Source organism: Chelonus insularis, unplaced genomic scaffold, assembly GCF_013357705.1.
Source record: "Chelonus insularis isolate UGA/USDA-ARS -01 unplaced genomic scaffold, ASM1335770v1 contig_4_pilon, whole genome shotgun sequence".
Taxonomy (NCBI): Eukaryota; Metazoa; Arthropoda; class Insecta; order Hymenoptera; family Braconidae; genus Chelonus; species Chelonus insularis.
Window position 1 is genome coordinate 267,218 of NW_023276613.1, and position 14,787 is coordinate 282,004.

General features: G+C 31.9%; 1 protein-coding gene across 1 annotated transcript in view; it reads left to right on the forward strand.

Annotated features, from left to right (window-relative positions):
* LOC118069997 (uncharacterized) overlaps positions 1 to 12,729 on the forward strand; it is a 68,141-nt gene extending 55,412 nt beyond the window's left edge. The window contains exons 2-6 of the mRNA XM_035088394.1: positions 11,272 to 11,384; positions 11,606 to 11,800; positions 11,871 to 12,145; positions 12,211 to 12,314; positions 12,427 to 12,729. Of these exons, the coding sequence (XP_034944285.1) occupies positions 11,383 to 11,384; positions 11,606 to 11,800; positions 11,871 to 12,145; positions 12,211 to 12,314; positions 12,427 to 12,666 (816 nt within the window). The 5' untranslated portion in view covers positions 11,272 to 11,382 and the 3' untranslated portion in view covers positions 12,667 to 12,729. The remainder of the gene's footprint in view (positions 1 to 11,271; positions 11,385 to 11,605; positions 11,801 to 11,870; positions 12,146 to 12,210; positions 12,315 to 12,426) is intronic.
* Positions 12,730 to 14,787: the final 2,058 nt, after the last annotated feature.

Sequence of the window (14,787 nt, forward strand, 5' to 3'; positions counted from 1 at the left end):
CGATGTCAATATTATACGACAAACACACTTAAATAGGCTTAAAATACTAACATCTACCTCGTTTACCACCGTACTCAATTGTGTGTACATTCAGACTTTATAGAAGTGTGTTGTTAATCACATTGGTTCGTTATAACCGAGATTCGCTACCCTTACTATTCTAGTAACATATTATATACATATGTGTAGATATTATATATACATTTCCTTTCATCGCATCCACAGCTTTGCGGCTGGACCTTTATTATGATAAACCTAATATTTACTGACTATAAAAATCGAACTTGTATCCTACAATTAAATACTCTTCGAGATCTTTTTTAAATGTTAACTTAACTTTTCAATGAATTCAAATTGTGTGGATTATTGGCGGGTCAATTATTTATTATTTGGACAGAGATTTGAGACATGTTGTTACAGTGAAATCAAAGGAATTTGTTGATTTAGATGTTCAGCATTTTTTTTTATATTGATATAAAAACTTGAATGGATTACTTAGTCATTTAATAGATATATTTCTTGTTATGTTTGATTGAATGTAATAGAGCTTTTTATGTTGATTTTAAGGAAAAAAATTATTTACAGTATTATTAGATTTTTAATGAAATTTATTCTACAAATAGCATACCAATTGTAAATAGGTATTTCTTTGGCTTATTTTTTTTGGAGTACATTTCTTGATACCATTATGGAATATATTACCATGATTTCGGTTCTGCTATAATTGTTTAAAGAATTAAATAAATAAAACTATTTTTTATTGTTAACATAATTTTTGAATATTCAGTTAAAATATTAAGAGTCATAATTCAGCATGTCTAGTCAGTATGTTAATTATTATAAGTCTATCTTAAATCATTCAGCTGTATGATAACAGAAAATCAGACTCTAAATTATTACCGCTAATTAATTCATTATTATAAAATAATAAAATATACTTATTCTTTAAAATTCCTTGTATACTCCAAAATTTTTTTTTAGTTAATGTTATCATTCCGCAAAAAAATTGATTAACTAGATGCTTGATTCTTTGCTGCAATAAAGTTCAACCCGTTCTTATGAGCAAACTAAATAAATGATTGCTAATTAATTAGAAGAACTACTGTTTTATTTATCACTGAATAATTCAGCATGCAAATGAGGTAAAAACGAAAGCATAAAATAAGTATATGTCCGATGGCAGTGCGGCTACTGAATGATTGTGCGGGTGTATGTCTGGTACGCAACATTGAACTTGTAAAAGCTAACAAGATCATGCCGACGAGATGTGGAGAGCAAGAGCCACCGGTGACTGGATGTTTACTGATTGGCTTAAATCAACGCTAAGCCGATCCAATCCAATTCGTGGCCTGAGGCATGGCGGCCCCTTTCTGCCGTTTCTACCAAGCGAAACGCTGATTCTATTCGGCTTCCTACAGGAAACGAAGCTCAACGATACAATTTCATATAAAAGCCATTTAAAAGGCCTATGAAAGTCTATGAGTTGCATGCTATGTTCTGGGGATTAAAAATCCTAGGAGATACCGCGTGCTTTTGTTGAGGGTCGATTAATCGACCAGCTTGACATCCTCTAGACTCCATAAATTTATATCCTGCGACATTTACCGACTTCCTTGAAGAATAAGTAACATGACAACGATAAATAATAGTTTGTTGTAACTTACCAAGTAGTGACACATTTTGAAATGTTCTTCTTTTAGAGGGAACAAAGTCAAACTGGAATTTGTCTTCGAGGATGAAACCAGGTGTGCTCACTGGTCTTGTTCAGTGGGATTACAACCCCCCGTGGTTGGCGTGCGCTCCCTACAATAAGGTCTAGGAGTCCTCGACTCTTCCTGCTGCGAATCTCGACGTGCAAATCTGCTGGTTTACCACAGGAGATTATATGCTGCTTTGGGATTTTTCCTACAGTGGATTATTGGTCTTGTAGAGCTTTCACTTGCATCAGCAATTTTATCTGGCGCTGTTGAAATATTAAGTTATTCATTCAATAATTGACTTATATTAGTTATTAAGTTGTCATGTAATTTAAAAAGCCAAGAATAATAAGTTGAAACATATTTCCTGACTTTATGATATTATTTCGGACTATTTAAGAATCTCATTAAATAATGATAATTGTTTTGTTTTAAAGCAGATGAAAATTTTCATTAAATAAAAATCTCAAGCTGAGAAGTTTGAAGGAAAAAAAATATTTGGCTTCTTGTAGTGATTTATAATTGGTATTAAAGTCTTAAATAATGAAATAAATTTCATTACTGGTAAAAAAAGATTCCTAAAACGTCCAATATACACCATGAACATAAATATAATTAAGGATAGAAAATATTTAAAAGAAAAAAACAGATTATGATTGGTTTCTTTTTATTCATTTTTTTTCTTGCTTTTATCTCAAATGATTTTCGCGTTTCTAAATAAATTGTTAAAAATTACTAAGTGCATCATTTAATAGAAAAAAATTATCCCTATCATGTTATTTGTTATTTATTTATTAATTTTTTTTTAACTTAAAAAATCACAATTCTCAATCAAAATGATTAATTGTATTATTAAAAGATAATTCCAAATAACAATTCCAAGCTATAAAATAAATGTTTACAATAAGAAGATCTATCAAAAAGTCTCGAATTAAAATTTAGAGCAATCACCTGTTATATCTATTTATTATCCCATAATATGTCAATGTGTTGATAGCTAGGATATCTATTAGATCCATATTTATACGGAAAAGAATGGTGAAAAAATTCTCAAAGATATTATATGGGAAAAAATAGCAATAGAAATCGGCGGAACCTTCAATGGTTGGTAAAATTGACAAAAGTTAAAAATATATGTCCGGATGTGAAGAGTCATTGTTGTGATCCCAAGACAAAATTCAATTGCCATGAAATGTGTGTTGTACCTATTTCAAAACTTCTTTTGACATAGTTCTCAATAGCGCTTTGCAACATCTTGCACGGTCAAGATACCTGTTCTCTTCTCCGCCTCACGGTCTTCAAAAAAGCTACGACTTCTAGGCTTTAGCGAAAATAGTCTTATAACAAGGGTCGGAAAATGAGAGTAGCTAAATGCAATGTGGAGGCGTTAACTTGCACAAAATTGATGATCGATTGTGAGAAAATACGATCTTTGAGGCGGTACACTTTATTATGGTCGATGATGTAATAAAAAGACTTGTAAGGAAATTGGAAAATTTGAAAGAAACTTGACTACTTCCTTGAGGAAGTTCACACGAATCCAAATGATGCAGGTAGTTTTCACTTCGACACGCCTTATATTTAAAAATTAAATAACTCACATACGTAATATATTTTTGTGTCATTGACCGGATCTAGTATTTTGTGTAACAATAAAAGAAAAAATTTCCCGACAACGATAAATAAAATTCATTAATACAATAGTCTTTTATGGAAAATGGAGAAAGGAAGTCTATTCTCTGTGAGGAGTCGTGGATATTATTTAAATTGATAAAGTTTTTTCAATAATGTAAAAAGCAATATTACATATATCATCAAAGATCATAATATATATCAAGAGCAGCCAGAGATCAATAACCTTCTCATCAAATTTATATCTTTTTGTTGGAATAAGCTCTTCATAATTGATTCCAATTAATTACATCATAATAAATAAATTGTCATTTATATTTGAGTTTAAAAGAAAGTTTTTAAAATTTTTTTTATAACCATGCTAGTAAGCATCATTAATTTTTCTAATTAATTTTTTTGTTTCTTATAAATCAAAGTTGTTGCCATGATTTTCCGTGTTCATAAATATGTAAAAATATTTAATAGTTAAATCCAAATATTATAAGGTTTGTTTAAGAGCTGCGTCATATGATTTTATTGATGATTTTTGCTTCTGGAGCACATTAGTCTTGAGTTGTTAACCAGATAGAAAGAAAGACATAATTTTGATGGACAAAGAGACCAACTAATAAGGTGCTAAATTTAAATATTAATAGTGATTTGCAAAATGAAAAATGCAAATTTATTAATCAATTAAACAAGTAAAAGCCCTAATTAACGTATTCTTATTTCAGATGTACATTTTTTTAATAAAAACTGGACGATAAATCATTTCAAAATTTTTCTATTAAAAATTTATAAAAATAAAATTACCATTTAAGATGAATAAAACAGTTCTTTAGTAATAAATAATAAAAAAAATTAATCACGTTTTTTAGAGACAAACTGATATGATCAGCCAATAAATCATCAATTAATACAATGAGAAAAAATCAAAGTCTAAAATATATTCAATTTATGTATTAAATAAACCTAATAAAGATTTGTGTGACAATTTGTCGTAACTTTAGTGACTGTTCTCAAGAGAATAAAATGAATTTTTATGAGTCGATCCCGCCTATGAACGCCCTTCGAAAACACAGAATATTATATGAGATCGTAACGCCCTACAGACAACCCCTCAGATCGACTAATTTTGCGGGGTGACTTGACCTTCCTTTCCCTAACTCATTTTGAGGCACTAATATCAAACGTATTATAGATTATGTCAGCAAAGCAAGAACAGGAATAAAACTAAAAGTAGAGCAATAAATAATTAAATGTCACATTATGTTCAAAAGAAACATGAAAAGGGAAGTTTAAAACCAGGTGAATTGTTGCAAGATGTCTTTCTGGAAAAACTTGAGAATGACACTGTAAGAATCTTAAGAATGATGCTTTGAAGTCATGAGTGTTGCGAGGGGGATAAAAGTGCGAGATGTAAAATAAAAAGACGCGTGTCACAGCGCAACAAGGACGTTCGCTGGAACAACATTTTAAACGAACAAACATGCATAGAAAATGGTAACAATAGGGCGTGACTGGGGCGGAACACATGTCCAAACATTAGACACAATGATCCTGCTGGTCCAGAATTGTCCATTCGCCCTCATTCACCCTTACTTTCTCTCTTCATCTCCCTCTGCATTCCCTTTAACTGTTCTGAACTCATAGGTAAAATGTTTGTAATACATTATATGGTCATTTGAACAAAACGAGACTAGCAAATGTCCCTTCAAATACTCAAATGTTCAGTTAAATGGTTTCATAATAGTAATAATGTATGTGAGCACACTTTAATATGTATTTTAGGAAAAAGACACTACACGAAATTTCATAAGACTTAAAAGGAAGACATCTCAAAGCAATATAAGAAATTTCCATAAACGAAATTTAATGAGGATTTCACGTGGGAGATTTCTTTACTTATTTCTTTCTCTCTTACTCACCAAATCACATCATTATAGACGCGCGGGATAAAATTCCCGGAAGCTTACTCGTTCTCCTTGTCTCTCTCCGCGGGACTGGGTATTGTTTTAACGTGTTTGAGTCAAATATTGACGCAAGTCAGGGACGAGGTAGGAATGGTATGAAGATGGAACGATGAAACGACCCACATAACGTCATCCGTCCCTGGCTCCATCGCTTTCGCGGTAACGAACGAGAAAAAACCCACCACAGTTGAGAGAATGACAAAAAATTGAGAGAATTATGTACTCGTGTCGTTTTAGCATAGAAACTCGTCTTTGTTCAGCTGAATTTCCGCTTAGTTTCTTGGAAGAGGTTTTCCATCCGTTCTTGAAGATCATCTAGGTATTTCACCAAGAACTAAGGTGCTCTTTCCGGCCAGGAAAAAACATTAATCAAGGTCATGACAAAAAATTCCTTTAAAAAAACCTGCTAACATTCAGAAGAATAAAAAAAATTGGATTAATAATGAATGTAAATGTACCTAGATGATCAAAGGATTGATACCCTGCAGCGTGTCTTCATTTGGTAAAACAAAGGTTGAACCATTTTTAAATAGTCCAACATTAGATCAAGTCCAACTAGATTGGTCTTATGTTGGATGATGTAAAAAAAAGTTAATCTTTGTTTCTATCAGATTAGTCTTGGTTCGGTAACATTGGAGATCATCTAGACATTTTACCAAGAATCCAAATGCTCTTTCAGATTTAAAAAAAAAACAGACTCTGATAAAACTAGTGACTAATAAACTCCAATGAAATCTGCAATTATTCAGAAGGATCAAGAAATAAAATTGAATTGATGATGAATATATCCAGATGATCGAAGGATTGATGGTCTTGGTTGGGCATATGAATTGAAGCTCCGTACGTTTAGTATAAAATCAAAGGGTCGGAATAAAGTTGGTACTCGAGGGGAAGCAACGTTTAAACCGCTTTGACTCTCATAAAATCTCATAACCCGAAGGCAGAAATTCAAGGGACGAGAGTTTGGTGTTTTGTGCTCCCGCGCTTTCTCTTCTTCTCTCTCTATTCTCTGGTGGTGAAAATTTCAATGGGGTTTGTTTGTTCTTTGGATCGCAGCCACGCTCGGGCTTATGAAGCTCAATATACCTGTGTCAGAGAGACATAATGCATATAACATGTCTGTGCACATTGTAAATCTAACGTGTACTGAGAAATTCTTTTATATGCAACATGTACTTGTTAGGAAACTGTATCATGAGAAGTAAGATATCAAGGGATAAAAAAAGAAACAAGAGTTTGCTATTTTTGGATCCAATACTTTTAGTACTATGGTCTGTCATGATCAAAAGAATGTCCTGTAGATGCTGCAGAATATTGTATCCTCGAAAGCAAATATAAGAATAAGACACATTCTGTGTTCCACTTTGCAGTGTCTCCAAGAGACTTGACACGACTATACGTTTGTTTGTCCGCAGGCAAATGTGTTTCCTTAGGCCGAAGGAAATGTTTGGATTTGAGAAGTGTGCGTTCCATTGGATTTATCTCGCACCTTCTTTCATGTGAATTACACAAGCAGTTGAAGAGATGAAAAAATACATTCTTTACGTCTCCATTAGAACTTGTCGACGAAAATTTGTTTACGGTTTCGACTTTACTTTTTTAGCTGCTACTTGAGCTATGTAGGTTAAAAGACAATGAAATTTCCTCTCAAAAAGAAGATTCATAAATGAGAGTTTACTTTTTTTTTCTTTTCAATATTTTTAACTAATTCTAAAGTGTCAGAACAAATTTAGATAATACTACTGTAACAAGTTTTTGATCAATCAAAATTAATTCACAAAAATCTTTTTTTTTTTACTCAATTAAATAAATGATTTATTTAAAAATATTTCTTCATTCAAAAACTCTCCACCTGAATTGTTTAAACTTTGTGATATAATTTTAGAATAAAGTGATTGATTGATACTAGAAAAAAGTGTTTGAAATTTTTATTCACCTCAAAATGTAAAAAAAGTGAATAAAAATGCAAAATTGTTCCTAAAAATTTGTTTGTATCTTTCTATTTTACTTGGCCACTGTGTTTTGATCAAAGCGCCTTGGGCTGTGGTTTAACTACCCTCTACTACCATACGTTACTGTGATGCATCATTGCTGCAAAACGTTCCAGCATGATAACGGAATACAACACTGTAGTGTAGTGCACGGAGATGGTGAGTGTTAGGTTGGCAAACATGTCTGCAACGTTGTCAGGCGAGGCAGGAAATTACGTCTGCCTTTAGCCACTCTCTATATTACACCACCCCCTTTACTTTCCAATCTACTCTCGTCTTAGTGCAACGTACTTTATCAGCAATGCCTTTACTACGTGTGGAATTCCGATGGTTGTGTAAAATTTATTTTGCTTTCAATACATGGAAATTTGACTGCTCTGTGGAGTCAATAATTTGAATCAAATTGATATGAAGGTGGAGAACGTTAAGGGTCTCTCTGACTGTCACGAATTCACTTATTGCCCCTGGGTTCTTGGATAAATACTCTGTGTGACTCACTTGGTAAATATCAGCATATAGAACAGTATATATTCTCTTATTACATGATCAACTAAATACTTGGTTTAAAATTTTACTTTCAGAAGTAATTTATTTGTTAAGTTATTTGGTTAAAGTAAATGATAAAAATTATTGACCATAATTAATTGCGATAAAATCAATTAAAACATTCCTATTTTTCAAGTTTGCTTGTATTTAAGTCAAAGAAAAATTTAATATGTTATAATTATTGCAAATATTAGTTGGTTAGAAGAGAAAATTAGCTAGGAAAAATTGCTTTATTCTGAGAAAATGAAAAGACATATTTGTTTTGGCATTTTCAATTTGTCTTTATTAATTAATGAATGAAATAAGAAAGAGACACCGAGACCAGGAAATTATTTTAATAAGGAAGTACCTAATTAAATCGTTCAAATATTTTTCATATCTAATGAATTTTCTATCAGTTGATTAAACTGTTTTTTCATTTATTTCAAACATTTTTCAAAAATCTAAAAAAAGTATTTTAGTTTTCTTTTCTCGTTCATTTTTCCAATAATCATCGCTACAATGTCCAATAATATTGAGTCTATTTAATTTTAGCATAGCAAAAAATTGAAACAACTTATGTTTTAAATTTTTTATTAATACTCTATATTTTTCACCATGTAAATATCCGTTAATTGCTCTAACGAATCGAACAGAATTTTTTATACACTAAAAATGAAATAAAATAAACGAACAAGAAGCTCATCTAAACAGAGTGAGAGTCTATCCATGAGGGGGTTGTTGAATCATAAATGTCAGCTTACAATAATACTGGTACTAATGCTATGCAAAACAGGACTAGCCAAGGGGATGTTAGCTACATCTTTTACCATGTACATAATATTTTTACTCGCTTAAGTGATGAATAAGATAAATATTATTGCACTTTCCATGAAAATTCATATACTTAATATCTTTAAAAGCATCCTCTAAATGATTAAATCCAACAGTTTTTGGTTTACAAACATTTTTGGCAACGAGAAACCTGGATACGATGTAATATCGTTTGATAAAAAATAAAACCAACGATGCGTATATTTTAACTTTGTACTGAAAAACACCTGCAACTTTTTTGTTAGTGAGCTGAATGTAAATGGAAGCAATATCGCTATGTTGGCGCCAATGGTCCACAGTTGAGTGACTGGTGCTGATTGATGTTGCAATGTTTGACTAGAGGGTTGTTTCTGCGCACTGCCAGCATCCCCCAACGGACCCAATAAACCCACCTACATGCTTGTGCATGTGTATGTGAAGGAAATTCATGTATATGAGTAATGTATTACCATGAATATACCAATATCGTCATCTATCCATATGTGTGATGTACGAAAACGATTGTTTATCTTTGCCTTAGAGCAAGTCCGTTACAAAAAGTCTCCTCAAGCTTACTTCTCGTCGTAAAAAGCTAATAAAAAATTTTCTACAATACTCTAGCTTTTTTTATTATACCTTAGAAAACGAATAAGAAGAGAAAGATTGGAGAAAAATTGAGTGGAAGTACTACAGAAAATATATGAACTAATTATTATATTTGCCGATAACACACTGATGTTTGATCAGTTCTATGGGTAATATATTTTGTGCTTGAAGCTTTCTTTTTTTTGTTCATAATAATTTTTATCACCAACATAACGCTGTTATATTAACACACATAAACTTGTAAAAGAGAAAAACTGACAAGAGTGAATAGAATTGGAAAAACAATTATTCGAGAGAAAATGGGTATTGATAATGAAAGTGGGAACATATCGCGCTGTAAAGCGAAATGAAATTCAGTAGCAAGCGAGGTGGAAATCTAGTTAAAACAGAGGACATGATGTTCGGTGTTCCGTTGAAAATTGGATCGTTGGTCATGCGCGTCACTTGCACTCACTTGGAAAGCTGTCTCTCGTTCCGCACCGAAAACACATTAATTATCTGTACAACGTGTGGCATGGGAGGCATGATGATGACGAGAGGGTGTATGAAATATACTGACAAAAAGAGATGAGTGTAACGTGGTTTACGCAGCGAATATTTTAATCTACTTAAAAAGCCATCCGTTTCAAAGTAATTAACAGAATAAAATTAAAACGTTAAACAAGTACGCTTGTTTTGTTGATATTTCGCGGTTACGCCGAGCTAATCTAACTAATCTAAATGGTAATGTGACTGAATTGCATCACATAAAACATCACAATCCGACATCAACAAAGTCATCATTCTGGCTATTTCTCTCGACCTGATTATTTTATTTGATCAACTTTAAACCATTAAAACTTCATTCGTAACTCTAATACTTCAACAACTGTCATTACAAACTCCTTTTTTTCAACTTTGAATTAAAAAAAAATGAAAGACATTGAAAATAAGGTTATATGACGTGCTCGTTTCCAAGAAGACTTGCATTGACATTTAAATATTTGCTTAAACGACTTTCAACAAACGTATCCTGTGTTCTCTATCAAAGAGTTGAAGATAAAAATTCCTTGATGATGACATCTTCTAGCAAAGCAACATTAAATTCTATTAAATGTTACGTTAACTGAAATGAATTATCGTTATAACGTTCATTTCAGTTGAAATATTTGCTTAAATGTAACGTTGCATTTGATGATGGCTCTAATCGCGTTGATTACAAAATGGCGATGAGATATATAAGCCACAATTGAGCTGGCAATTCACCATCCAACGGAGGTAGAAATAGCCCTGGAATGGTCGAAAATTCCCAACTGATGCCTCGGGCACGCTTGCATTATCAGCCCGAACTACATTGGCTAGCCTGGACATCGTCAACATGTCCGGGTTACAACAAGGTCCACGAATACCACACACAAGCGTTAACCTGGATACATAGACTTGGGATTGGTGGTATGTCCGAGGTGAACGTTCACCCCTTGCCACTACCCATTCAATACATATGTAATCGTATGTGTTCGTGTATGACGTGATTAAATCTCAAACTACGACCAGCATGGCCACTGCTAATTAGCGCCTGATTATTATTTATTACAACCAGTAGTCTGTTCACCATGCTCTGATGTAGAAGCTGCTATATTACATTCAGCCTAAATTATTGGATCATTTGCATAATATTCACATATGTTTTAGAATCTTTTCATCTTTGAATTTACTCAAAATGATTGGAAATTAATTTTTGAATAAATTCAATTTAATATTTCCAAAAAATATGGTTATCATCGATGTAAATATGTGTATGTCAGTAATATCAATTGATTATTAAATTTATCTGATATAAAATTATTTTATTTATTTTGCTGCAGTAAACGTAATAAAATGAAATAATTTCGTCAAACAAATGTTATTAAACAATGTAAGGATTGCAATAATATTTTTATTATCAAACTCATGTGTAATAAAAACTTTTAGTAGACAACAAAGATATGGTGATTGCACGAATGAAAGTTTTTTTAAATTTTATGTTGTAATAAATCGGTGATTATTCTCTATTTAACATCATAAATATTATTCCAGCTCGTCATTCCCACCATTAGAACCATATTTATCCCCAACTTCTAGACTTAAAAGAGAACGAATCGGATATCAAACCAGCACCAGTTAAAATATCACCATCAACAACGGAACATGTAAGTAATATTGTATTCAACTTTTTAAATAACAACGATAAATTTAAGTATTCATTTTTTAACACCAGTTGTTGCATCTGCTATGCTTCTAAACTATTTAAATGATTACATTTAAAGATTCTTTTGGATCTCTAACATTAACAATATAATTCAATATCATTATTCTAACCACGTTCATTAATTTTGAACTCAGTCAATTGCTAATTATTTTCTAATTCCAGGATTTTTCTGTTCTATATTATCATTGGGCTTTGGAGTAGCTCAACTGTATTGGGTTACCTTCCTGAAAAAAACTGTGGACATGGTATTAGTGTTACAAAAATTATACACAAAAAAAGTAGCATCGAGGACAGTAACAGTACTGGATATGTAATTTATCCTAGAGCTGTATTAACAGTTGCTCATCGAGTTAAAGAGTGAGTATAGTTTATCAGTTTAAAAATAAATTTACTCTTATAACTATTGATTTTTATGAATTATTTTTAGCTTCTCTCCAGAAGATTTTCAAATCATAAGTTCTCAACCATTTTTAGATGGTTTTGTTCGAGATGTTTCAGAAATTTACGTTCACCCAAAGTATAACTCATGTAATGGCTCATATGACTTTGCTATTTTAACATTCAACGATCCCCTCCCTGCTAATTATACACCAATTTGTTTACCATCCGAGAATTTGATGAATTATATACAAGCCAATTATAATTGTTCAGCTTGGGATTATTATTATTCAAGATTCTACAAAATTTCTGATGGATCCAAAGGTAAAGAAAAAAACGAATTATTCTATGAGCTATAATGAATAATAGTTTTGATGTGTGTTTTGAAGATGAATGTCCGACGATTCTTTCCAATTCTGATGATCCAGAAGACATTAAAAACACTAACGAATGCTTAATGAAAGAAAGAGGAGAAATAAATGAAACGATTGGGGTAATTAATGATTTTATAAATCTCTTTAATACTGAATAAACTAATTAATGATACTTAAAAATCATTAGGTTGCCATAGAAATACAATTAACATAAAATGATTTTTGTTGTAGGATCGTTCTACTATGGTATATATTTGTAAACTACTTTCAGAAAATAATGATTATCGTGAATATTACCATATGCATACATATTATGGAGGATTGTGTGAAAAAGACCAAAATGATGGATACATTTCTTATTATGGAGAAGATTTAGTTGAAAAAATCCATTATTGGATCACATATGTGACTAGTATTTTAATTGAAGAGGATGATCAACCATTAAAATTATCATTAATTATTAAACCTTGATAGTATGATTGAACAATAGTATGCCAGAAAACATTTATTACTAAAAGCATAATTTACGTAAAAATTGATCCAATACTTTAAATTGTTTTTATAACAATAGAAATAAATATTACAATTCTGATTATAAAAAGTTTTTAAAATAAAAGTAAGATAGATTTTATCACAATTTATTGGCTTTTTGATGAACAAAAAGTTGATCTTTAATCAATCTCAGCTCGACTTCAGCATGAATGTCAATTAATTAATAATCAAAGTTTTGATCCATGAAGATCTATTGAAGGGTTAACACATAGAAAATACTCGTAGCTTGTAAATCGGTCGACTGGAGTCAAGCAGAGGTACCAACAGGGCGCTCGCAAATATTGGTGTTTGGCAAAGACTATCCTTGATCCATGTCTCTTTCTCTCTCCTTATCTCGTAATCTTGCTTCTCTTCCAACTATTCTTATCCCTCATCCATACTCTGTTCTAAACCCCGCAATTTCTCAGTGACTTTCTTTCTTTGTTACTTGAACGTGATTGTGTGTCACCAATACTTGCTTTTTCTAGCTATAAAAATAAGACAGTCTCTTATCTCCAACTTTTCCTCATTGTGAAAGCAGATTTCAGGGCTCCACAGCCCTAGATACAAACAGTTTATATAACTACTAGCTAGCAACACTTTCATTGATACCAAAAGCTCAAATAATTGTCTAGTGAACACAAAGAATGAAGAACCTGCTGCTGACACACTTGGTATAACTTCTATTATTTCTTCCTCTTCATTCCACTCAATCTATGTGCATTGATGATCATTCTGAAAGGATACAAATAGTACCAAAGCCACGAAGGTGCCGACGTCGAGGACACATTATACCCCAGGATAAAAAAGACTGGCAGCCAGTCAGTTAGAGTCGAGTGACCTAAACCAGACAAGGCCTGTGGTCTTTCGCTTTCTTTCAATATTTCACGCATCGTCGCTTTGAAATACACTCTTTTACCCCTCACCATACTATTCTGCTTGGCCAAGAGCTTTTCTAAAAACCACTAAGCATGTTAATCAACCAAATGTTCTATTCTTTTATTTAGTGCCATTGAAAGACCACAACAATTAATATTTAGCTGTTTTTAGATAACTAAAATGATCAGGTAGAAAATATCTTACAAAAGATTCGAAAAGTAGAGATATGGAGATAGGGAAAATGCTTTTATCAGCAGTATTTTTAAGATAAATTCAATTTTTTATTCATGGAAATGAAAAAATCAGCAAAAAAAATTTCTCATTGCTTTAATCAAAGATAATTTTACTTTTTGTGAATCAAAATTGTTTTAAATATATTAAATTCTTACAAAGAGAATGAATGTATAAACGAGTGTTATATAAATTTTATGGTATAAAGATTAGATTTGTTAAATGTAAGCATCATATAGAAAGTGTGTATATACATATATCTATGTATAATAAGAAGCCAAGTTAAGTTAAGTGTCTTGAAACCAACGGTATGCCAAGAGTACACAGAGAAAAGCTTGGAGCGATGCTTGAGCAAGCGGACCGGGGACTAATCTACAACGATAACGCTAAGATAACATACCTGGCATCGTGTACACTTCCAGACACCAACAACTCTACCATTGTCAGACACTTGGTTATATTTTTGTCATTTATTTTGTTAATATTTATATTATAACAAGATGCTAATTCTGCTTATTGAAAAACTAATGACCAGTCAGGAACAATGCTTGACTTTTGACATAAATTAAGTAAAGGTGATGAATAGGGAAAGATGAAAGTTGGTTGACTGGTCCATGGATCCAATATATCACATTGACGTCACCATATCGAATCACCCCGAGAGTATAATAAAACTCCTAATTGGATCGACACGAAACTTTTAGTCCTTTCTTTGTCCCCATGCGACCCTAAAGCCCTCAATTGACCTATAGCGACACGTATAATGATAATGATCGTGATCATCATGTTCTTGTTTAATAGTTTCCTTCAGATCCATTTAATCAGACTATTACTCCAAATCAATTTATGTCATATTACTTCTAAGGTCACGTGTGAGAATATGTTGATTTTTATTTTTTTTAAGCACAAAGTAATGAAGGTAAATTGAAACCGGAAATGATGATCTTTCGT